The sequence below is a fragment of the Rhincodon typus genome, chromosome 11 (genome assembly GCF_021869965.1).
Source record: "Rhincodon typus isolate 14 chromosome 11, sRhiTyp1.1, whole genome shotgun sequence".
In the NCBI taxonomy this organism is placed as follows: Eukaryota; Metazoa; Chordata; class Chondrichthyes; order Orectolobiformes; family Rhincodontidae; genus Rhincodon; species Rhincodon typus.
In genome coordinates this window covers 64,278,491-64,302,500 of record NC_063342.1, presented here as the reverse complement: position 1 = coordinate 64,302,500, position 24,010 = coordinate 64,278,491, and the positions used below count along the sequence as shown (strand labels likewise).

General features: G+C 40.5%; 1 protein-coding gene across 6 annotated transcripts in view; it reads left to right on the top strand.

Moving 5' to 3' along the window:
* Nucleotides 1–24,010, top strand: part of scml2 (Scm polycomb group protein like 2) — a 106,669-nt gene that overhangs the window by 31,062 nt on the left and 51,597 nt on the right. For all 6 annotated transcript variants that reach the window (XM_048602704.1, XM_020529888.2, XM_020529817.2 and 3 more), the window contains 4 exons: nt 680–748; nt 11,503–11,573; nt 15,123–15,357; nt 17,040–17,128. In XM_048602704.1, coding sequence (XP_048458661.1) covers nt 680–748; nt 11,503–11,573; nt 15,123–15,357; nt 17,040–17,128 — 464 coding nt within the window. The remainder of the gene's footprint in view (nt 1–679; nt 749–11,502; nt 11,574–15,122; nt 15,358–17,039; nt 17,129–24,010) is intronic.

The window sequence follows — 24,010 nt, the reverse complement described above, 5'->3', positions numbered from 1 at the left end:
ATCCATGGCTGTTTCTCTGAAGTGGAGCTTTCCCCCTCCGGCATAAACTTCTATTAAATGCTTCTTTAAACATCTGCTATTCTTCAGTTATTTTACCCATTAGCGGATTTCTCACCCAGTTTGCTGTGGACAGTTTGCATCTCATCTCATTGAAGTTGACCTAACGAAAATCTAAAATTCGATAGCTGATTCATGCTTGTTGCTTTCCAAAGCTATGTTGAACTTAATCATGTTATGATGACTATTTGATAAGAGTTCATGTGTGATTAAGATACTAATTGAATCCGGCTCATTGCTAAATTCAATATTGAATCCAGCACGTATTGCTGTAGGAAACTATCCTGGACACACTCCAGAAATCCTTGACCTTTCTGATAGGTGCTTGTCTGCCTCTCCCAATCTATGTTGAACTAAACCCTCCCCTATTAATACTACTTTGCCTTTGCTTCATAGGTTCTTGCTTAATGTCAGCATTTATACAATCCAGCACATCAGAGCTACTACCGCAGAATTTTCCACTAGAATGCTTTTTCCTTCTATTTTAAACTGAATACATGAATATTTGAAGAAGATAGGACTAATTGTTTTGGATTTAATCTATCGAGCCGTATAAAGGACTTATTCATACATTGCAACCAATGATTAATGTACCTAAAGTATTATGTTTGCATTTCCTTAGATTCAAAAGAAAATCGAAAAGAAAAAACTGGCAAGAGCCATGTACTAAACAATCCTCTTAAGAGTAGTGGTAAGTAACTTCTGTGTTATGTTACAATTTTCGTATACAAAACTTTACAGTATTTGATTTGTTTTCTTTCTTAAACCACTGAAACGTGTTGGTATCTTAAAATGCACATGCCATGCAAACGCAGGTGTACATATTTCATTTTTGCAAGTAATATTATTACAAATAGCTTAAGTACTCTTTTTTTATTTAACTGTCTTCAAACGTTTATTTTTTCTCTAGTTGGCATGCAAACAAGTTTTGCAATGCTGAAGTAGTTAATTTGTTTTTTAGGAATTTTTTGAGTTTACTTTTAAATAATTTGCCAAGTGATTATAACAGTATTCTGTTGGACTTCATTGATGAATTTGATCCCTTTGTCAACATGAGAGAGCTCTAATGAGACCAGTGGCCCGGCATAAGGTGTCTTTGCTTTTTCCACTTGTAAATTTATTGCGTAAAATACTTTTCATCTAACCTACTTAAAACAACTGAAAACAGCAAAATTCATCTCTGTATACTCTGCGTGATGCAGTTAGTTGCATTCAGTCATCCATTTTACTTATTAGCTTGATGCGGAAACCAGTTAGAACTGTCTAATTCATCTTTTAAGGATTCTATTCATTGGAAATAATTTCTAAGTAGTCTCACTAATATTTTTGTGGAAATACTCTTTCTATGCATAAAATTGCTTGTTGATTTATTGCAAAGAAGATTTTTAAAAATTGTATGTAATGAAATTGCATCCTAGTTCTCATATAAAGCAAAAATAAGCTCACTGAAAGAAAATTGATTTGTAAATCACTATTTTCAAATTTTAAATTATGTAGTTTTCTGACATTCATATAAGACTTTTAAATTTTAACTTTAACTCCTCCTTTCTTCATAGCAGGAGGTGCGGGAATTTTGGGGGGCGGGTGGTGGGGAGGGAGGTAGCGACACTGTCAGAGCACAAAGCTGGTGGGGTGTTCTGCATCCTTAGTGTTATTGGTATGCTGTTCAGTTTTTGTTGTCCAGAGCTTGATCTGCTTTTCTGGCATCATCTGGTTATGACTTGGTTTTGCTAAAGTGCTCATCACTTCAGGTTGACCGTCTGTCTCATGTCTTTTTGGTTATGATTCCTATTGTCTTGTGGTAATGTCACTTCATCCATCTTAAGAGCTCGCAAATCCTTTTTGTTGTTTTTCTTTTGTGCAAGCATTTATCTCTTACCTTTTTTTTACATGCTGTCTATTTAAAATTCTACACTTTTGATGGGTCTGAAAAATAACCTTTTTTTTTTCCCTGCACTACTACTGACAGGTCTATTGAATGGTTCCAGCATTTTCTGTTCTTTGAATTCCTGCTTTGACTAGGTTGTACAGCACTGCATTTTTCCCCAAGCTTGTGTGCTAAACTTTTGCTTACTCCACTCCTGTACTACAGAGGCTGGTGTACAATCACATAAATGACTCATGGGGAGGAAGTTTAAAGGTTTATATGTGTTATGTATAGGCAGGATCTTTCAAACCTACCTTCCTGTGTGAATTTGTTAACAGCTGAGCAGGAACGTTTGTGCTTAAACTACATGAACAATCTGAAATAGTGCAACCTCTGAAACCTTTTCTTGAACTTTTAATTAATGATGTATTTCATCTTTCAACATTATTCATTAATTTGTTTTTGTAATTCACAAGACATTTCTGAGCCTGTGATGTTTTCCAAAAATTTACTTTTGGGAATTGAGCATCTCAGTCGTCAACATTTGTTGCCCAAAACTAATTGTCTTTGAATAGAGTGGTCAGTTGTCGTCTTGAGTTGCTGCAATATGTAGGTGCAGTTTATCCAAAGTGGTGTTGGAAAGGGTGCTTTATGATTTTGAACCATTGATAATGAGGAACTTTTAGATCATGGTGTTCCTATGCATCTGTTGCTCTTCTCCTTGTTGAAAGCGTTTGTGGCTTTGGAAGGTGATCGCAAATGAGTCTTGGCAAGTCACTGCACCTTGTAGATGGTGCACACTGCTACCACTGTATGCTGGTAGTTTGTGAGGCACATGGAGGTGTGGGAGTTGTGTCACAGGTCTCATAAATCAGGCTAGTAATCTGGATTCGCATCTCACCATAGTAGATGCTGAATTTCAGACTCCAATGTTAACTCTGTTCTTTCGACAGATACTGCCAGACCTGCTGAATTTCTCCTGCACTTTGTTTTTTTGTTTAAAACATGCAGATGCTGTTTGGTATTAGATTTTAACTTGATTGTTTTTACATGGAACCTGATTCATTTGTCAAAATTTGGAATGCAATGCCTTTTGTTCAGGTGAGTTGTTCAAGATTTAACTGGTGATTTTTGTGTTTGAGGGGGTTAGATTTCCTGTAGAACAAGAATTCGGTACATGGAACACTGGTGCCCTCCAATGGTGTAATCTTGTCATTAGATGGCAGTGTGAGAATGCTGCAATTGTAATAAATACATCATGACTGCAGTGTACGGGTGCTGGATTTCTGATAACCGGAATATGAGGAACTGTGTTACTTTGAATTGGCAGAAGTAAATTTCTTCACACAGCACTGCCTTGCTGTTATCAGAATTTTGAACTTCAGTTTCTCGAGTTACATGCAAAACAATTCCTTTACCATAACTACAAAACTTCTGCTTGCTTTTTATTTTAGAATAGCTGACTTTAACTTTGCACACTGGGTATTCAACTAATTTACAAAATGCTTTTTTCCAACATTGTCTTGGAACCCTGTTCGCTCTCTCTTTTCGTAATATATTTACTTTAGGATCACAATAGCTGTGCTGACATCTAAAGTTCTGGTCCAGCCATAGACTAAATCTAGAGACCTGCCAATTGCACAGAAAACGCATTAGATATTTGTTAGAGATTCATCTATATAGTGAGTCCATTAGTGGAAGATGTCTAGTGATGTACACTTGCTTTATTGATTAACTGTAGTTCAGTACAAGTACAATTTCTACTCTTCAAGGTGCCTGTCCAGAATGTGCTCTATTGGGCAGGATAGATTGTTAATATGCCAGACACCAGACTGCATCCTTCAAGTTACATGTGGTTGGAGATTCTCAGAAGAACAAGGCGTATGCTACAGGGCAGGCCTTAAAACATGCCTGAAGATGTCAAGTATTCCTGCCAATACATTGGCAAACCTTGGTTTGTGACTGACCAGAATGGACCAGGTTTGTTTATGAAGGCACCAAATATATTGAGAGATGATGGTATCATGGTGATATCCTGAGGGTATGGGTTTAAATCCCACCACAGCAGCTGAAATTTAAAGTCAGTTAATTAAATCTGAAATTGAAATCTAGTCTCGGTAATGCTGACCGTGAAATTATTATTGCTCTAAATGAAATTCCATCTGGGGTTCATTAACATCATTTAGGGAAGTAAATCTGTGGTCCTTACATGTTCTGACCTACATGTGACTCTAGATCCACACCTGTAGGTTTCACTGTGTGCTGGCAGGCCCATGCATGTTCTGACCTATGTATTATATACCAGACTGGACCCCTTCAATATGTTTTAAGAACGTAACCTCGATCATAACCACTTCTTTTAAAGTTGGATGTGAAGCATTGTGTTTGATGCATGCAACTGGTCAAACTACTTGACGTTAAGCAAAACACAATTTACTTAAACACTGTAGTTAAAATACAAACAAAAGAAAAACGAATTTAGAATAACAACTGTTGGAAAACTTAACTGAATAATAGATACAGTAACTGTTACTAATTAACTATTCCAATATAGGAGCATCCCATAAACACACCCCTTGGCAAAAAGGCAATTTCAGACACACATTCTTCAATATAGCTCTCCAAACCAGGTGGAAAAAACATGAGAAAATTCAGAGAAACTAGCAGTTAGGAGACATTCACTGAAGCTCTAACTCTTTAGAGACTCCAAACTAAAACTAAATACTAAAAAAAACAAGAAAGTCTGATCTGTAAGAAATAGCCACAAGCAGTCTGCTTCCATTTTTCCAACTTTTTTAAAAAAAACCCCAAGTCCTCACAAATTGTTTATTTTCTTAGAGGTAGCTCGGTGCCTCTGCCTTACAACCTTTTGTTTGTAAAAAAAAAAAGGACAAAGTAACATGTTAAAGTGACAGCATCATCACTGACTCCTCCACAGCCATACATTTCACCCTATACTGGCCTCTGAAATGGCCTGTCAAGTAACTCAGTTGTACTGACTGCTGTGGAGAATCTGGAAAGTATAAAGTCAGGGAAACCACCTGGTACAGAAGATGACAGAAACAACAATGGCACATATCTTCACAAGGTTGACAGGGTTTTCTTTAGCATCTAGGAGTTTGCACCAAAATTGGGAAAATGTCCCACAACCTAGTCAAGCAACAGCCTGGTATAGTCAGAATCAACATAACATTGGCCTTTTGAATTGTTTGCTGCACCTATCTGTTTGCTTTTGTTTTGACTGGTGTACAAGGACACCCAGATCCCTTTGTGCATTCACATTCCCCATACATTATCATTTTTAAATAATATTTTCTGCTTTTCACATCAAAGACTAAACTTCACAGTTATCCATGTTGTTCATGTTTTATTAAATAATTAATTGCATTTTTAGTTTCAGTCCTAAATAGAAGTATACTCAGGGAAGGGACTTCATGTGACAAGATTAGGATCTCATGGTCAGAGCTGTTGCTGTTCTGTGGAATGATGGTTTTTTGTGCATTCTTGGCATAAGTTTTAACCAGAAATTTTAGTCTCCGTCATCCATTTCTTTTATGGAGTGAACATATAATTTGAAAAGTAAATAGAGGCTACAAGTTGAGTAACTAATATGTCCTAGGATTTTTGACTATTTTCATAACACATTTTTTGGATGCTAGTCTCATCTAAGCAGTGTATTCACACAGATTGAAAACTATTCTTTCAGCTGTACTCTGTAGCTGCTGAGACAAAGAGGAATTGTGTTTAAGTCAACCAGAAAGTCATAGACATGCACAGAATGGAAACAGACCCTTCGGTACAACTCACTCATGCCGAACAGATATCCTAAACTAATCTAGTCCCATTTGCCAGCATTTTGTCAATATCCCTCTAAACCCTTTCTATTCATATACCCATCTAGATGCCTTTTATATGTAGTAATTGAACCAGCCTCCTCCATTTCGTCTGGCAGCTCATTCCGTACACGCATCACCCTCTGCGTGAAAAAGTTGCCCCTTAGGTCCCTTTTAGATCTTTCCCCTCTCACCTTAAACCTATGCCCTTTATTTTTGGACTTGCCCACCCTGGGGAAAAGAACTTGCCTATTTACCCTCATGCCCCTAATGATTTTGTAAACCTCTGTAAGGTCACCGCTTAGCCTCTGACACTGCAGGGAAAATAGCTCCAGTCTATAAAGCCTGTCCCTACATCTCAAACCCTGGCACATCCTTGTAAATCTTTTCAACCCTTTCATGTTTCACAATATCCTTCCTATAGCAGGGAGACCAGAATTGCGCACAGTATTCCAAAAGTGGCTGAACCAATGTCTTGTACAGCCGCAACATGACCTCCCAACTCCTATACTCAATGCACTGACCAATAAAGGCAAGCATACCAAACACTTTCTTCACTGCCCTGTCTACCTGTGACTCCACTTTCAAGGAACTATGAACCTGCACTGCAAGGTCTCTTCATTCAGCAATGCTCCCCAGGACCTTACCATTAACTGTATAAGCCTTGCCCTGATTTGCCTTTGCAAAATACAGCACCTGACATACCAACAGTGAAATATTTCTCAAATCATGTAGAATAGGTAATTTATTGCCTGATTTTCAGTCCTAGATACAACTGTCATCATTGGCATGACCTGATTCATTTGGTGACAATCTGATATTTGCTGAGAATCCAGGCATTTGGGTGACATGGTAGATTTGTTGACATGTCCACGAGTGACTGTCTGTCTGATCGGGGAAGAAATGAGAGCAATAGCCGCATCTTCCATTCCTAGGCTCAGTTCACTCAAAACCTTAAACATGTTCATCCCTGATTCTGGAATAGAACTTTTGCTATATGTCTCACTGGCATCAAGCAACTCTGATTAGATTTTATAAAATTGCTATTGCCCAACAGTGAAGAAATACTCTGTGTCTGTGCTGAGATTCCCATTTCAAAAATAGGCTATATTACAAAATCTGTTGGGAATTGTTGAGGCCTTTGAAAACTTTACATTGCAAATTTCGAGTTCATAAATTTCTTTCCTAGCTTGGAAACTTGCCATCTACAATGTTATCTATGTTTCGATCCTATCCAGGAAGTTGGCTTGTACCTCTTGAAATAAAACATAATTTATCCAAATTATTTATTCATTATTAAATTCATCTAAAGGCATTGGGGAGGTCATGGCCTAGTGGTATTATCGCTGGACTGCTAATCCAGAGACCTGGACAATGTTGTGGGGACCCGGGTTCAAATCCTGCCACGGCAGATGATGGATTTTGAATTCAATAAATATCAGGAATTAAGAGTCTAACGCTGACTATGAATCCATTGTTGATTGTTAGAAAAACCCATCTGGTTCACTAATATCCTTTAGGGAAGGAAACTGCCTTCCTTACCTGGTCTGGCCTACATGTAACTCCAGACCCACAGCAATGTGGTTGACTCTTAACTGCCCTCTGGGCAATTAGGGATGGGCAATAAATGCTGCCTGGCTAGTGATGCCCTCATCCCCTGAATGAATAAATAAAAAAAAACATGTGTAAGTGTCGCAGTGAGATTTCAGGTTAAAATTTCAATCTACCAGTACAAAGTACTGGCCTGTTACCATCCATTGTTTTCATATATTTTATAATTGCTTATGGATACATAGGAACAGGGCTAAATAATTCAACTTCTCAAGCCTATTGCATCATTCAGTGAGATCATGGCTGATCTGTAGCCTGACTCCATATTCCCGTCTTTTGCCCATATCCCTTAATAACTTGGCTTAACAAAAAAAAATCTATTTCAGGTTTAAAATTAACAACTGATCCTACATCCACTGCTGTCTTGCGGAAGGGAGTTCCAAACAGCTACCATCCTTTGTGCAAAGAAATGCTACCTAATATCTCTCCTGAATGGTTTGGCCGTAATTCTCAGACTATACCTTAGTTCTAGAGTTCCCAACCAGTGGAAAGGGTTCATCTTTATCCTGGAAATAGTCAGGACTGCAGATGCTGGAAGCTACAGCCAGTAAACATGGAGCTGAGAAAGCGCAACAGGTCAGACAGTTGACTTCCCTGTGCCTCGAATGCTATCTGACCTGCTTATCTTTATCCTGCCTTTTCCTGTTAATACTTTCAAGACTTCAATCAGATCACCCTTTAACTTCTAAATTCTAGAGAAAATAGGTCTAATTTATACAACTCTCCTCAAACCTAACCGCTGAAGTAATTCATGTATGATTTTTGTAAACCTGTGTTGTACTTCCTCCAAGGCCAATGTATCCTTCTTAAGGTATGATGCCAAGATCTGCTCCTCCAAGAATAGAATAGAATTCCCCCAGTGTGGAAACAGGCCATTCGGCCTAACAAGTCCACACCAAATCTCCAAAGAGCGTCCCACATAGACCTTACCCTATCCCTGTAACCTTGCATTTCCCATGGCTAATCTACTCCTCACCTACACATCCCTGGACACTCTGGGCAATTTAGCATGGCACATCTTTGGACTATGGGAGAAACTGGACCATCCGGAGGAAACCCACGCAGACACTGGGAGAATGTGTAAACTCCACACAGTCAGTCTCCCGAAGTTAAAATCGAACCCGGGTCCCTGGTGCTGTGAGACAGCAGTGCTAACCACTGAGCCACTGTGCTGCCCGAAGTGGGGTTTATCCAGGGTTTAGTATAACAGCAGCATTATTTCTGCATCCTTGTGTTAAGTCCTCTTGATAGAAAGGCCAGCTTTTGTCACAGTTTCTCTATATCCGAATCTTGATGTCACCTCACAGTTCGTAATTTTGTCATAGATAAAAAATAATGTAATGGATATCTGTCTTGAACCTAGGTTTCATTGAGAAGTTTTAGCTGCATCCCATCAAAAAGTTAACTTGATGTTTAGAAATGCCCATTTGCAAATCCTTCTGTCTAAGTTTGCTGTGCTATATGTTCTTTTATAATGATCACAGAATCGAGTAAAATGCTGGATGTCTGACTTTAGCTGGTATCAGATTGAGGTTCATCCCAGTTTTCTCCCTGCCTAATCGGCCATGTTGGATATGTGGTGGGTTTATGTAACGTTCCTGTTGACATTTATGTGTGGCTGATCGATTTTGGTCTTTTATGAAACATATTGAAAAGCAGCCACTAAGCATAAAACATGAATGACAAATCATCGTTAACACTACACATTAGTGCTGCTGTTGGGAGTTTCATGCAACACTTAAACCTAGATCATTGTGCTCTTAACTACTTTTGTGGGCACTTGTTTTGGTGTTCTAAAAGCTTGCAACATCTTATGCCTGTTTAGCCTCACTTGTTTTGGACTTGTGACGAAAGCTGAATGTTACGGAGTATGGGAAGAGAATAATTCATTTGGAAGTGTGATGAAAGATCTAAATGTAATATTATTTGAACACTTAAGGTTCTTTGGAAGCTAAGTGGATTTTAATGTTCAGTTCTTTGAAGGTGTGTATTTTTTTTAAACAAGGTTCAAGTTATTTTGAACATTGAGCTCTAGACAGCATTTCCGCAAAATTGTATGATTTCAACTAAGTGATTAACAAGCTCCCAGGAAGATGATTGCTAAAGCATTTGCAAGCAAGAGAGAGGATGAGGAGGTTTATGGTCAGAAACTGCTTTATTCAGAATGTCTCTTAGCGGCGCTATTCGTTTACTCCTCTCCAAAACAGGGCAAAATTTGCTCAGAAGAAAGCTCCAGAAACAGAAAGGAAGATATCTTGTAAGGCTGTTCAAAGTGTGAGTTTTAGTAATAATAGTGAACTGAGTTAACTGTTAAAGGTGTCTGGGAGCAACATCATTTAAAGTGAATAATATTGGGTGACTGAATCGTTGAATCTCAGAATTGTTATGGCATAGAAGGGGGCGACTGAGCCGTCATGTCTACACTGGTTCCATTACCTTGTGCCAGTCTCCTGCTTTTTCCATTTTTCCCTGCACACCATTTTTTTCCAAACAATCACCCATGGCCCACTTTGCCTCAATTGAACCTGCTTCCACCACCTTTCTATGCAGTACACTCCATACTCTAACTACTTATGAAAAATATTTTCTCCCATCACATTAAATCTACGCCATCTTGTTTTTCTTTTGTGAGCGGGAACAGCTTCTGTCCAATCCCCTCATGATTTTGAAAACTTCTATCAAATGTCCTCTCAACCTTCTCCCTAAGGACAACAGTTCCAACATCTTCAAACTATCGGCATAACTGAAATTTCTTATTCCTGGAAATTGCTTCTGCACTCTTGCCAATGAATTTTCATGTTTCCTATGATATATAGCCACAGCTGTACACACAACACTCTAGCTAAGGTTTAACAAGTGTCCTGTACAAGTTCAAATCATATCCTTGTTCTTGTAATTTTATGCCCTTGTTAATAAAATGAAGAATACTGTGTTTTATTAAATTCTTTGCCCACTTGACCTGTCACCTTTTAATAGTCTGTATACATATATACCCAGGTCCCTTTGCTCCTGCACCCCCTTTAGAATTGTCACCAGCCCCCCACCCCCCAATTTTGTATTGTTTTTCAGTGCTCTATTGACACAGTGCATCACCTCACTTCTCTGTATTGAACCTCATCTGCCATCTATCTGCCCGCTCCACCAAGTTGTCAATGTCCTTCCACTCAAGCATGCGCAGAACTTTGACAAAAAGGATTGGATAAGGTGCATAGCTAAACATAAAGTGGTGATGGAACTGGGGGAGCCCTTTTCTGAGGTTTACAAGTGTGTAAAATTATTATTGGGGTTAAAAAGTTTAATTTTTCCTTCTGATATTTGTAGTGAGCTCATTTGAATAGTTCTTGTATTGTGTAATATAGTTTGTTTTTCCCTTTATGAATGATAGACTTTTGTGTTCTATTGTAAAAAGTACATTGACAACCTCTTGTGAATTTTATCAATGATAGACCTCCACATATGCTCTGTCTAGCTGGTTCTTAGCCACATTTGCATAGGAACCTATAAAAGTCTAACTGGTTGAGACAGGGTAAATGCAGGAAGGACGTTCCTGATGGCTCGTCCAGAAACGGGTCACAGTCGAAGGATATAAGGTAAACCGTCTCGGACAGAACAGAAATTTCTTCACCCAGAGAGGGGTGAGCCTGTAGAAATCACTACCGCCAAAAGTTGTCAAACCCAAAATATTATATATCACGGAGAAGTTGGACGTAGCACTTTATCTTCTGAACCCTTCAGCCATGCAGGGGTAAAGCAGGAGCAGGCTATTAAGTTAGATGATCAGGCAGCCCAAAGGCCGAATATCCTATTACTCCCATTTTTCTATGCAGCCACTTAGTTTCATGAAAAGATTTGATGTCCTGCATAATATCTTGAGATTAAGGAAGTTTTTTTTTGTCCGAATTTAAACAGTGATAGTTCAGTGTGATTTACTGAAAATACCTTATCAAGTCAACTATGGAATTTAATTGCTTTTGTTGTATATATTCTGAGTGGCAGTAACCAAAACCACATGAAGCCAAGCAGAATAAATATTTCTTTGTTATGTGTATGAATCTCACGCGACCTTGAGTAGCATTAATGGCTGTGAAATGGTTCCATTGAATGACTTACTAAACTTTTTCTGGTTGATCGCAGAACATTTTAACTGGGATGATTACTTAAAAGAAAATGGAGAAGTCCCTGCTCCTCCACATTGCTTTAAACAGGCAAGTAACCACAGAAGCTGAATTTGGAATTGCAATTTGTTTGACACAATTTCATCATGTCATGTTTCTGATGTCCATTTGCGCAAAATTGTCATTGGTTTGAAAGTCAAGAATAGTACTGCAGAATATATATATAGGAGCTTACATGGTTACATACCATGTATCCTCATATTCACCTATTCCTGGAATAGAACTGGGATGGGAATACATTCTGGGGATGTCTTATCGAGTCTATATGACAACTTTGGCAGTACGTGACAATGCCAGAAACATCCTTGGCAGCACAAGCATGTTATTTATGTTCCGAAACAGTGAAGATCTGAGCTCAAATTGGAGTAGCTGTTTATTTTTCCCAATCCAGGACACCATGTTTCTACTTTGAGCTTTCAAGCTGCATTTGGGAGGTTTGGTATGATATTTTTTGTTCAGAGTTACAAGTTGATTGGTTCATAATCGTTCAGCATTTATCATGTTTAAAATATTTCTTGTTTGTTCTAACATTGGGGCTGGGGAGCATTGCTTGTACAGTTGATGTGGGTTTAACCTAAGTTGGCAGGGTCATAAGCTATGGAGTGCTGGTGCAATAGGGATGATGTGCATACAGATGAAGAAAAAAACCAAATTGGTCTAGAAGGCAGTGTGAATATGGTCAAGGTAAAGCAGAAGGGAGCTGTCAAAGCTGGTCGTATTTATTTTGATGTAAGGAGCCTTGCACTATGGCAGAAGAGTTGAGGGCATTGATTAACACTTAGGGATGTGATATCACCACCATCATAGAGACCTGGTTGAGGATGGGACAGGACTGGCAGCTCGATATTCCAGGTTAGGTGAATAAAAGAGGTGATGATGTAACATTAATCAAAACGTCAATTACTGCAGTAAGGAGGGATGGCATCTTAAGTTCTTAAAATGAGGCCATTGAATTAGAATCAGCCTTTGTTGTCCCATATACTCAACAAGTATAGTGAACAGTTTATACGTCGCCACTTGCAGTGCCATCTTAGGTACAAATGTATGTAGGTATAGCTTCTTTCATTACAAGATTTCAGAAAATAGAGAAATAAAAGTTCAGAACCACTGTCTCCTCGCTGATACCACACCGGCACCTAGCCTCCAGACCGCACCAGGCCCTGGCTCCAGACTCTGCTGGGCTTCACGTTGATGATGGTGAGACTGGGAGATTGCTTCAGGCCACCCGCCGGGCCAGGAGGATGCCACGCCCGGAGGCCGCTACACCAGGCTGGTAGTTTGCCATGCCATGCCTGGAGGCAGTTGTGCCAGGCCAGGAGGCCACTGCACCAGGCTGGGAAGTCACCACGCCCCACCACACTGGGAGGCTGTTGCACCGTGCCGGGAGGCGGCTGCACATGGCTGGATGTCGCCGGAGGCAGGAAGAGAGTAAGTAAAAGAAACACTGAGATGAGAAATAGAAGAAGAGGAAGAACGGTGAAGCGGATGAGCTCTGCTTGGAGCGTGCTACTCCACTTCTGTCTCAGACTGGTCAAGTGGGTAGAAGTTCAAAGGGGGGCAATCGCTTTGTCAGTATAATGTAGACAGGGCAAGATCAAAAGACAGAGACAGATACATGTACAAATCTCGGAGTGTTAAAATAATAAGGGAATAACGGGATTTCAACTTCCCCAGTATGAACGGGGAAAAGTTTCAAAGGCTCAGAGGGGGCAGAATTCTTGAAAGGTGTCCAGGAGAGGTTGTTTTGTTTTTTCCATGGCAAAAATATACTTCATTCTTTATATACATATACAGTTACTGAAACATTTCTGTACGGTCTTTGCATCTGAAGCAAACAAACATTGGAAATTTGGCAATCCCTGCAGTTGTGAAAACAAATGAAGCCGTACGTTTGAGGCACCGGGGGGGTCCGATAACTGAACAGACTCCCCTTGTACTTTGGCAGGAAGACTTTATGGTGGCCTTTCATCATTGTGCCTTGGCAGCAGCTGCCCCAAGCTTTAGTGGTTCCTTCTGGACATAATCCAGGATCTTGCAGTGTGCCAGTCTGCAACACTGTTGGGGTCAACTCTTTCAACAAGAAGACCAGCAAGTTCTGGGCAGATCAAAGAGTATCTTTCACAAGGTTGATGGCCTCCGGATGCAGTTCATGTTTTGTCACGCTGTGCTTTCCCAGAAACAGACCACAGAGCAGAGTCCTGCCTCGTGAGCTGCTCAGAATTAATCTTGATAAGAACCATTGCATCTCTCTCCAGACCTCCTTTGCAAAGGCACATTGCAGAAGGAAATGTGTGGCAGTCTTGTCCCCCCTGCAGCTGCTTCCATGGCAGTGTGCGGTGATTTAGACAGACTGGGCATGCATGAAGGATCTCAAAGATAGTGCCCTTCTCACCACCAGCCAAGCTATGTCTCAGTGCTTCTTGGAAAATTCTGACAATGAGGCGTTCTGCCAAATGACTTTGACGGTCTGCTCGGGAACCACCCAACAAGATCAACCCTCCTTTTCCTGAAGGGTCTCAAAGATGCTACGTGCTAACCACTGCTAAATGGACTTGTGGTCAAAGTTGTTTTATTTCTCAAATTTTGCAATGAGAGACAGGTGACGTGGAACAGTCTAACAACTTGGAGTGCTCTGTGGCAGTGAGGCCAGACCCCTCCTTCGTAACACTGGGGACAGGTAGAACCTCAGTAAGCAGTGACACTTGGTGTTTGCATACTGAGAGTCAATGCACATCTTGATACAGCCACACATGAAAGTGATCATCAGGATGAGGGTGGTGTAGGCCACCCACCCCCAGCAATTTATATGTGGTATCCCTTTGGGCCCACTCCATCTTTGACCTCCAAATGAAGTACAAGAAGGCTTTGGTCTCTGCAGTGGCGCAGGTTTTTGAATTAGGCCAGACTTGTTGGGAAGCTTTCTGATTCGCACCTTCTGATTGAGCCTGTACTATTGATGTTGGTGTAGTGCAGTTGGATCCAATTGCAGATACCCTCCCCAAAGCCCATTTTACAGTCTATGTCTCTCATTGTGGCTGTGCGATATTCTGTCAAAGGCTTCCTTTTTCTCTAGGCTGATAAGGCAGGTGTCCACCCCCACTTCCTAACATAGGTGATCGTATCCCTGAGGAGTATGAGGCTCTGAGTTCTACCTGCCTTGTACAGTGCGGTTTTGGTGGCAGTGAATGACTGATCCCAGAGCAGGTGGCACTCTCCAAAAGCTGACAAGGTGGAGAAGTTAAGTGTTGAGTTCAAGGCTGCCTTCTGATGGTATATCAAATATTTTGCCATGAATTGAATTTCTTTTCAGGATTTGGCACTTCTGGAATGCTCTGTTAGGATGCATTTTCCTCCAGCGTTTTGAGTGAAAGCTTCCAACTCTTGAACTTTCTTAAGGACACTAGCTTTTGAAACCCTGTTCTGAGGGCTTAGTCGTGTGGTATCCTGTAGTTGTTTTGTTGTTGTCAGGGTGTTCACAGATAAATGATTTTAAAATTTGTGTTTAATGGCTTTTTATTGAACTATGTTGAGAAAGATATTTGCTCAAAAAGGGAATTTACATTGTGCACTCATTTCCAGCCAAGAACACCACCCACCAATGAGTTCAAAATTGACATGAAACTTGAGGCTCAGGACCCAAGAAATGTTACCTCAATTTGTATAGCTACTGTGGTTGGAATAACTGGAGCAAGGCTACGATTACGATTAGATGGGAGTGACAACAAAAATGACTTCTGGCGATTGGTTGATTCATCTGATATACAACCTATTGGAACTTGTGAGAAGAATAGTGGAATGCTGCAGCCTCCACTTGGTAAGGTTATAAAACTTCTGCTTGAGAGGGAGATCTATCTTTTAACAAATCTGATGTATATTTAATAAAGCAACCGATCCATATGTTGGTACCATCACTTTATGGAAGAAATTTGAAGTTTGTTTTTAAAGTGGTTCTGTTTCCAGTTAAGAAAATCACTAGGACATGAGAAGCATGTCTTAAAGGGCTGGAGGTGTACCAATTCCGTGGGAATTTCTGTGCATTGACAGTGATTCATGACAAAACTGAATTGACATCAACGATATATTTCGTGGGCAATCTAAACAAAAACCTGTAAATAGCCTTCCCTTCAAGAAAGTAGGCATAATTATTTGTGGCATCCTGCAAGTCAGGGTGATGGATTGTTAATAAGAATGAGTACTGACTTATCTGGAAAGTATCACTTTACGTATCAGTGCACATTGTACTGTCATTTTATAAATAAGAGTTAGGACCTTTTGCAATAGAAGTAACAATTATTTGCATCACTACCTCAAAAAGGGAACCAGAATAGTTCAGGATATGTTGGAATTTACAAAGACATCAACAGTTAAATGTATTTTTTATGGAGGAGAGAAGATTATGGACAAGACACAATGTTGGTCTTTAAAATACTGAAAAATATTAAAGATGAAATATGCTTTTAACCTGAACAATGAATATAGGACTAGAGGATAATGAATTTGAGAATAACAGTCTTTAAGCAAATAGTTCTCCACCACTTTTTATCCTTTCTGCTTATCTGGCCAACTGACTATTTGGATAGATGGTATGGCACTGACCATTTGCCAAATATCAAGCTAAAATGTCAGTAAGAAAGACACGATTTGCATCATAGTAAGCACACTGGCAACGTTGAGTATGATATAAACCTTTGTCTTTTTTTTTTAAAAGTAGTACGGACTCCATGTATTAGCTGGTGACTACTCTGCTTGTACAAATAATGTGTAGCAGCAGCCCCTTGTCTCTACACTTGCGGAGTTTCTTTAATTCCTGTGAGCCCATCTTGCTAAATGTTGAGGTCCTCAGTGTTCTGCATCCTTGTCCTGATTTAACCCCATGGGCTAGCGAAGGCTTCCTTCCAGATCCATCCTTCAGTTATTTGAAATTCCTGGGCCTTGACGATTTTGCAAGGACCTTCTGTGTTTCAGCTTCCACTGGTAAAATAGGATAGATTGAGTTGATGACACTACATCTATTATTACCAGTTAGAATTGTCTCTGGACCAAACCTCCAATTAAGGTTTTTGAATGAGGCTGTTGAAAGGGGTTTGGTTCCTCTGGGCAATTTGCAAAAGATTCTTTTGTTGTAAAAAAAGGACCCTTTTAAAAGTGGTTTTTCAGCTGATAGAGGCCACCAGCTGCAGAATGCTTTGCCAAGCTCTGATGGACCCCGTCAGATGCTAGAGAACATATTGTAAACATGTGAATGGCCTTGACTCTGACACTGCAAAATTAATCACAGAGGTACATCCTTGTATGGGGTAGAACTTCATCCATATGAAAGTTTCATTGGCATTCCAGGTGAAATTGAGATCCCATTGCTCTCCTGGGTATATGAAATGTTACTTGGAGTGGACCTTTCTGCTATATGACAATTATATGTGTGGAGTACTTCGGAAGGCTAACTGATTTGTTTGTTTATGTGTTTGTTTCGTTTGTTTTTTTTATACGAGTGAACAGGTTTCAGAATGAATGCTTCATCCTGGCCAATGTTTCTGTTGCGAACACTAAATGGAGCAGAAATGGCCCCAGCATCCATATTTAAGAAGGTAAAAAAAGTGTTTAAAGACTAAGTAAATTTGTAATATGTTTTATTATGGCCAGTGCCTCACTGCTTATTGGATTGTTTGAATAAAGTCCGTTCTTTCATTGTCTAACATATTCCCTTAAATAATTAGACACTATGACCAAAATGAGTTTTCCCTTGAAATAACAATGATTTTACCTATTAAAAAAATTGATAAACTCTGCAGTAGTGGAAAGAAAACCCTTAGAGTTTAATTTTTAAAACTGGGTGGCATAGGTAAGTTGCGCCAAAGGGTCAGTTTCCATGCTGTAGACTTCTGACTCTAGGAATACTTCAGATTTTGAAGACTTTGACTTGCTTCCATAAATTGAGGTTGACATTCCTGTGTAGTACTGAAACCGTGTTTATTTTTGTTCATTCATGGGGTTTGAGCATCACCGACGAGGCCAGCATTTATTGTCCAATGCTAATTGCCCAGAGGGCAGTTCAGAGTCAAACATGTCTCTTTGGGTCTGGAGTCACATTTAGCTTGACCAGGTAAGGACAACAGATATCCTTCCCTAAATGACATTAGTGAACCAGATAGATTTTTCTGACAATTGACACAGTTTCATGATCATCATTAGACCTTGAATTCCAGATTTGTTTTTAATTGAACCCACATTCCACCATCTGCCAAGCAGGGATTTGAACCCAGCCCGCCAGAAAGTTACCTGGGTCTCTAATACTCCAACAATAATAGGTTGTTGCCCCCACTATGTGCTGCTTTGTTGGAGACAACTGTCTTAAATGAGGTAAGAACTTTGGCCTTCAAAGGTGGATATAAAAAATGCCTTGCCAATATTTGAAGAACAAGGACCAACCTTTGGCCACCATTCCATTGGAAAAATGTTGCATTCCTCACTCTCTCTCAACCCCTACCAAAAACTGAATGGAAGGTAATGGTGAAGAGCTGCTCATCCCATACCAGGTTTGTTCTATCCCACAATTGCTGTAATTATTTCACAGTGAACCCATCAGCAGATCTGGGAGTGACACAACCTGTGATTGGTGCAGTAAGATGAGTGGCAACAGCAATGCAACAGGTAGCCACAGTGGGTGGGAAGAAGAACTGAGGTTAAGGGCTGGGTAACGAGGCTTGGGGCCAGTGCTGGTGGTGGTGATCTGAGGAGCAAAGTTGAGGCTGTCATGAGGCTGTTAAGGCTGGGGCCCAAGGATTGTGACTGGAGGACCCAAAAGGGGAGAGAGAGGAGCTGCAAAGGTCAAGAGACAGATGAAGAAGAGCTGTGGGGTGGAAGATGAATGAAGAGGGACTACAAAGTGGGGCAGGATCAATGATGAGAGCTGCAAAAATAGACAAATTAAGAAGGGCTGCAAAGTGGAATGGGGTACAAAGGGAATGATGAGCAGTTCTAAATGGGATAATTCCCGGTATGGAGGTATTGTCTTATGAGTGAAGGTTAAACATGTTGGAACGCTACTTATTGGAATTTAGAAGAATGAGAGGTGAGCTCATCAGCACATTTAGGATTCTTAAGGGGCTTGACCGGGTGAATTTTGACAGGATGATTCCCCTCCTGGGACAGTCTAGGACCAGAGGGCATGGTCTCAGAATAAAGGAGCACCGGTTTGACTGGCAAGAGGAAGAATTTCTTCTAAGGGTTGCGAGTCTTTCAGACTCCTTAGCATAGGGAGACCTGCAGGGGCCAAGTCCTTGTGTATATTTAAAACTGAGATTCTTGATCAGTGGAGGAATCAAGGGTTATGGGGAAAGGGCAGGAAAGTGGAGTTGTGTATTGAATCAGCCATGACCGTTTTGAATGGTGGAGCCCGCTCAAGGGACTGAATGTCCTACTCCTAGGTCTAGCGATCATAATTTGATTGTTATGGAAAAGGATAAGCCTTCCATTAAAGTTAGAGTTTTTTAATTGGCTTAAGGAAAATTTTAATGGTATGAGACAAAACTTGTAAAGGTTGATTGGCGTAGACTGTTTGCAGGTAAAAGGACATCTGACAAGTGGGAGGTGTTCAAAAGTGTGACGATGAGAGTTCATAGAACATAGAACAGTATAGCACAGTACAGGCACTATGTTTCTGTTAGAGTGAAGGTTAAGGCTGGTAAGATTAAGGAACAGTGGATGAATAAAGATATTGAGGTTCTAGTCAAGAATAAAAGAGGATCTTATTTTAGATATAGATTGCTCGGTTCAATTGAATCTCTTAATCAATATAAAGAGTGTAGAGACATTCTTAAGAAAGAAATCAGGAAGGCAAAGAGGGGATATGAGATAGTATTGGCAGATAAGGTTAAGGCTAATCCGAAGAGATTCTTCAAATACATTGAGAGCGAGAGAGTAGAGCTTCTTAAAGATCACGGAGGTTGTCTTTGTGTTGAACCCCAGGAGATGGGAGAGATACTAAATAAATATTTTGTCAACTTTTACTGTAGAGAAAGAAATGGAGTCTAGAGAATGCAGAGAAATAAGCTTCGATTTTTAAAAACAGTTCACGTTACAGAAGAGGAAGTTTGGGAGGTCTTTGAGAATATTAAGGTGGATAAATCTCTGGGACCTGACCTGATGTATCCCAGAACATTGTGGGAAGTAAGGGAAGAAGTTACGAGATCCCTTGCAGAAATATTTGCATTATTTATAACTATGGGTGAGGTGCCTGATGACTGGAGGCTGGCTAATGTTGTACCTTTGCTTAAGAAAGGTTGTAAGGAGAAACTAGGGAACTATCGACTTGAGTCTGACTTCAATTCTGGGTAAATTGTTGGAGATATTTATAAAAGATAGGATTTATGAACATTTACTGAGGCAAAAATTGATTAGGGATAGTTCGCATGGTTTTGTGCAAGGAGCATCGTGTCTCACAAACTTGATTGAGTTTTTAATGATGTAACCGAAAAGATTGATGAAGGCAGAGCAGTTGATGTTTACTTGGATTTCAGTAAAGCCTTTGACAAGGTTCCGCATGGTAGACCAATTAGTAAACTTAGATCACATGGGATTCAGGGTGAGCTTGCTAATTGGATACATAATTGGCTTAATGGAAGGAGACAGAGTAATAGTGGAGCAAAAACAAAGTTGCTGGAAAAGCTCAGCAGGTCTGGCAGCATCTGTGAAGGAAAAAACGGAGTTAACATTTTGGGTCCGGTGACCCTTCTTCAGAACTTAGTAACAATGGAGAGTTGCTTTTCAGACTGGAGGCCTGTGACCAGCGGTGCTCCACAGGGATTGGTTCTGGGTCCTCTTTTGTTTGACATTTATATAAATGATTTGAACGGGAATATAGAAGATATATTTAGTGGGTTTGCGGATGGCACCAAAATCAGTGGCATTGTAGACAGTGAAGAAGGTTTTCTAAGATTACAAAGGAATCTCGATCAAATGGGTCAGTGGTCTGAAAAATGGCAGATGGAGTTGAATTTGGATAAATATGAGGTATTGCATTTTGGTACAACGAACAAGAGTAGGGCCTTGAGTCATGTTGTAGAACAGAGGGATCTGGAGGTGGAGGTGCAGGTACATAATTCTTTGAAGTTTGCGTCACATGTAGACAGGGTGGTTAAAAAGGCATTTGGCATGCTTGCCTTCATTGCTCAGTCCTTTGAGTACAGGAGTTGGGAACTTACGTTGTGGTCACACAGGACATTGATGAGGCCTCTTCTGGAATACTATGTCCAGTTCTGGTCACCCAGTTATATGAAGGATATTATCAAGCTGGAGAGGGTTCAGAAGAGATTTACCAGGGTGTTGCTGTGTATGGAAGGTTTGCGTTAGAAGGAAAGGCTGGATAGGCTGGGACTTTTCTCCAGTAGAGCGTAGGAGGTTGAGAGGTGACCCTGTAGAAGTTTATAAAATAATGAGGGGTAGGGACAGAATCGATAATTGTCTTTTCCCTAGGCTAGGGGACACATTTTTAGGGGGAGAGGAGAGAGATTTAAAAGACATGAGGGGCAGATGTTTCACACAGAGGGTGGTTCGCGTGTGGAATCAACTTCCTGAGGAAGTAGTCGATGCAGGTTCAGTTACAAGGTTTAAAAGAGATTTGGATAAATACGTGAATAAGAAAGATTTGGAGGGATATGGGCCAGGAGCAGGCAGGTGGGTCTAGTTTAGTTTGGGATAGTGTTCGGTATGGACTAATTGAACTGAATCAGTTTCTGTGCTGTATGATTCTAAGTGTCTCAGGTTTTTTTTTCAAAACATTTCTTTTTATGAAGAGATGAAGGCAGAGCGGCAGATGTTGCTTTGCTGAAGTCCATATAGACATTCAACAAGGTTCTGCATGGTACACTGCTAAGTAAGGGGAAGCTAGCCAATTGGATACAAAATTAGCTTGAACATAGAACATAGAACATTACAGCGCAGTATAGGCCCTTCGGCCCTCGATGTTGCGCCGTCCTGTGAAACCAATCTGAAGCCCATCTAACCTAAACTATTCCATTATCATCCATATGTTTATTCAATGACCATTTAAATGCCCTTAAAGTTGGCGAGTCTACTACTTTTGCAGGCAGGGCATTCCACACCCTTACTACTCTCTGAGTAAAGAACCTACCTCTGACATCTGTCCTATATCTATCACCCCTCAATTTAAAGCTATGTCCCCTCGTGCTAGCCATCACCATCCGAGGAAAAAGGCTTCCACTGTCCACCCTATCTAATCCTCTGATCATCTTGTATGTCTCTATTAAGTCACCTCTTAACCTTCTTCTCTCTAACGAAAACAGCTTCAAGTCCCTCAGCCTTTCCTCATAAGACTTTCCCTCCATACCAGGCAACATCCTGGTAAATCTCCTCTGCACCTTTTCTAATGCTTCCACATCCTTCCTATAATGCGGTGACCAGAACTGTACGCAATACCCCAAGTGCGGCCGCACCAGAGTTTTGTACAGCTGCAACATGACCTCATGGCTCCAAAACTCAATCCCTCTACCAATAAAACCTAACATACCTACGCCTTCTTAACAACGCTATTAACCTGGGTGGCAACTTCCAGTGATCTGTGCACATGGACACCGAGATCTCTCTGCTCATCCACACTACCAAGAATCTTACCATTAACCCAGTACTCTGTATTCCTGTTACTCCTTCCAAAGTGAATCACCTCACACTTTTCCGCATAAACTCCATTTGCCACCTCTCAGCCCAGCTCTGCAGCTTATCTATGTCCCTCTGTAACCTGCAACATCCTTCCGCACTATCCACAACCCCACCGACTTTGGTGTCATCCGCAAATTTACTAACCCATCCTTCTACGCCCTCATCCAGGTCATTTATAAAAATGACAAACAGCAGTGGCCCCAAAACAGAGCCTTCAGGTACACCACTAGTAACTGAAGGTGGTAGACAGGGTGGTGGTAGAGGATTGCTTTTCAGACTGGAGGCCTGTGATCAGCGGTGTGCCACAAGGATTGGTGCTGGGTCCATTGCTTTGTCATTTATATAAATTACTTGGATGTGAATGTAGGAGGCAGAGTTAGTACATTTGCAGATAACACCAAAATAGGTGGTGTTGTTGACATTGAAGGAGATTATTGAAGAGTGCAATGGAACCTTGATCAGATGGGCCAAGGAGTGGCAGATGGAGTTTAACTTAGATAAATGTGAAGTGTTGCATTTTGGTAAGGCAAACCAATGCAGCACTCTCCAGTTTATGGTAGGGCCCTAGGGAGAGTTACCAAACAAAGAAACCAAGGGGTGCAGGTGTAAAGTTCCTTGAAAGTGGAGTCACGGGTAGACAAGGTGGTGAAGAAGGGGTTTGGAATGCATGCCTTTATTGGTCAGAAAATCGAGTGTAGGAGTTGGGATGTCATGTTGTGGCTGTACAGGTCATGGTTGAGGCCATGTTTCGAATACTGCACATAATTCTGGCTGCACATCTATAGCAAGGATGTTGTTAAACTTGAGACGGTGCAGAAAAGATTTAAGAGGATACTTCCGAGACTGGAGGGTTTGAATTATAGGGAGAGGCTGAGTAGGCTGGGGCTATTTTCCCTGGAACGTTGGAGGCTAAGGGGTGACCTTAGCGGTTTATGAAGTCATGGATAGGGTGAATAGTCAATGGCTTTTCCCCAGGGTAATGGAGTTTAAAACTAAAGGCATAGGTTTAAGCTCAGGTGGGAAAGATTTAAAACGGACCCGAAAGGCGACTTTTTCACACAGCGGCTGGTGTGTATATGAAATGAACTGCCAGAGGAAGTGGTGGAGGTTGGTATAATTAGAACATTTAAAAGGCATCTGCATGTGTATAGGAATAGGAAGGATTGAGAGGGATATGGGCCAAATGCTGGCAAATAAGATTGGTTCAGATGGACACATCTGGTTGGCACACCAAAGGGTCTGTTTCTGTGCTATATGACTCTGACTCTGTTGCTGGCTTATGCCCATTGTCTGTTGCCCATTGTAAATTTTGTCTTATTGAGAAAATTAATGTTGTGGTTTTATGTATTGCTTTAAATTTAATGGAGCAGTAACGATGATTGGGAATTTGATTAATTCTTCTAATTCTGCTTTGAGTTCGAACCCACCAGATATCGACATACAGAAAAGTTTGCAACGCCTAATGAAATTACTGAGGCAGAAAAACCGGTCCCCAACAATAAAAAAAATCCCTTGGGGAATATCAAGAGAAGCCCTTGAGGAAAACAAAATTATGCCGTGAAACTTTCCTACATAGCACTTCACAACTCAAGCATTGGTGCTGATGAACTTCAGGACATGATGCACTGTACAAATGCACTATGTGTACATTTGTCCTGTGCAAAAAAATGAACATCAGCTATTAGGAGATATGCAAAAACTTACTGTGCGTCGAATGAGGGATAAACTCTGCTTGTATCCTTGCACGTATTAAATAAAATTAGGTAGTGCTTTCTGATACAACTGCAGGCAAC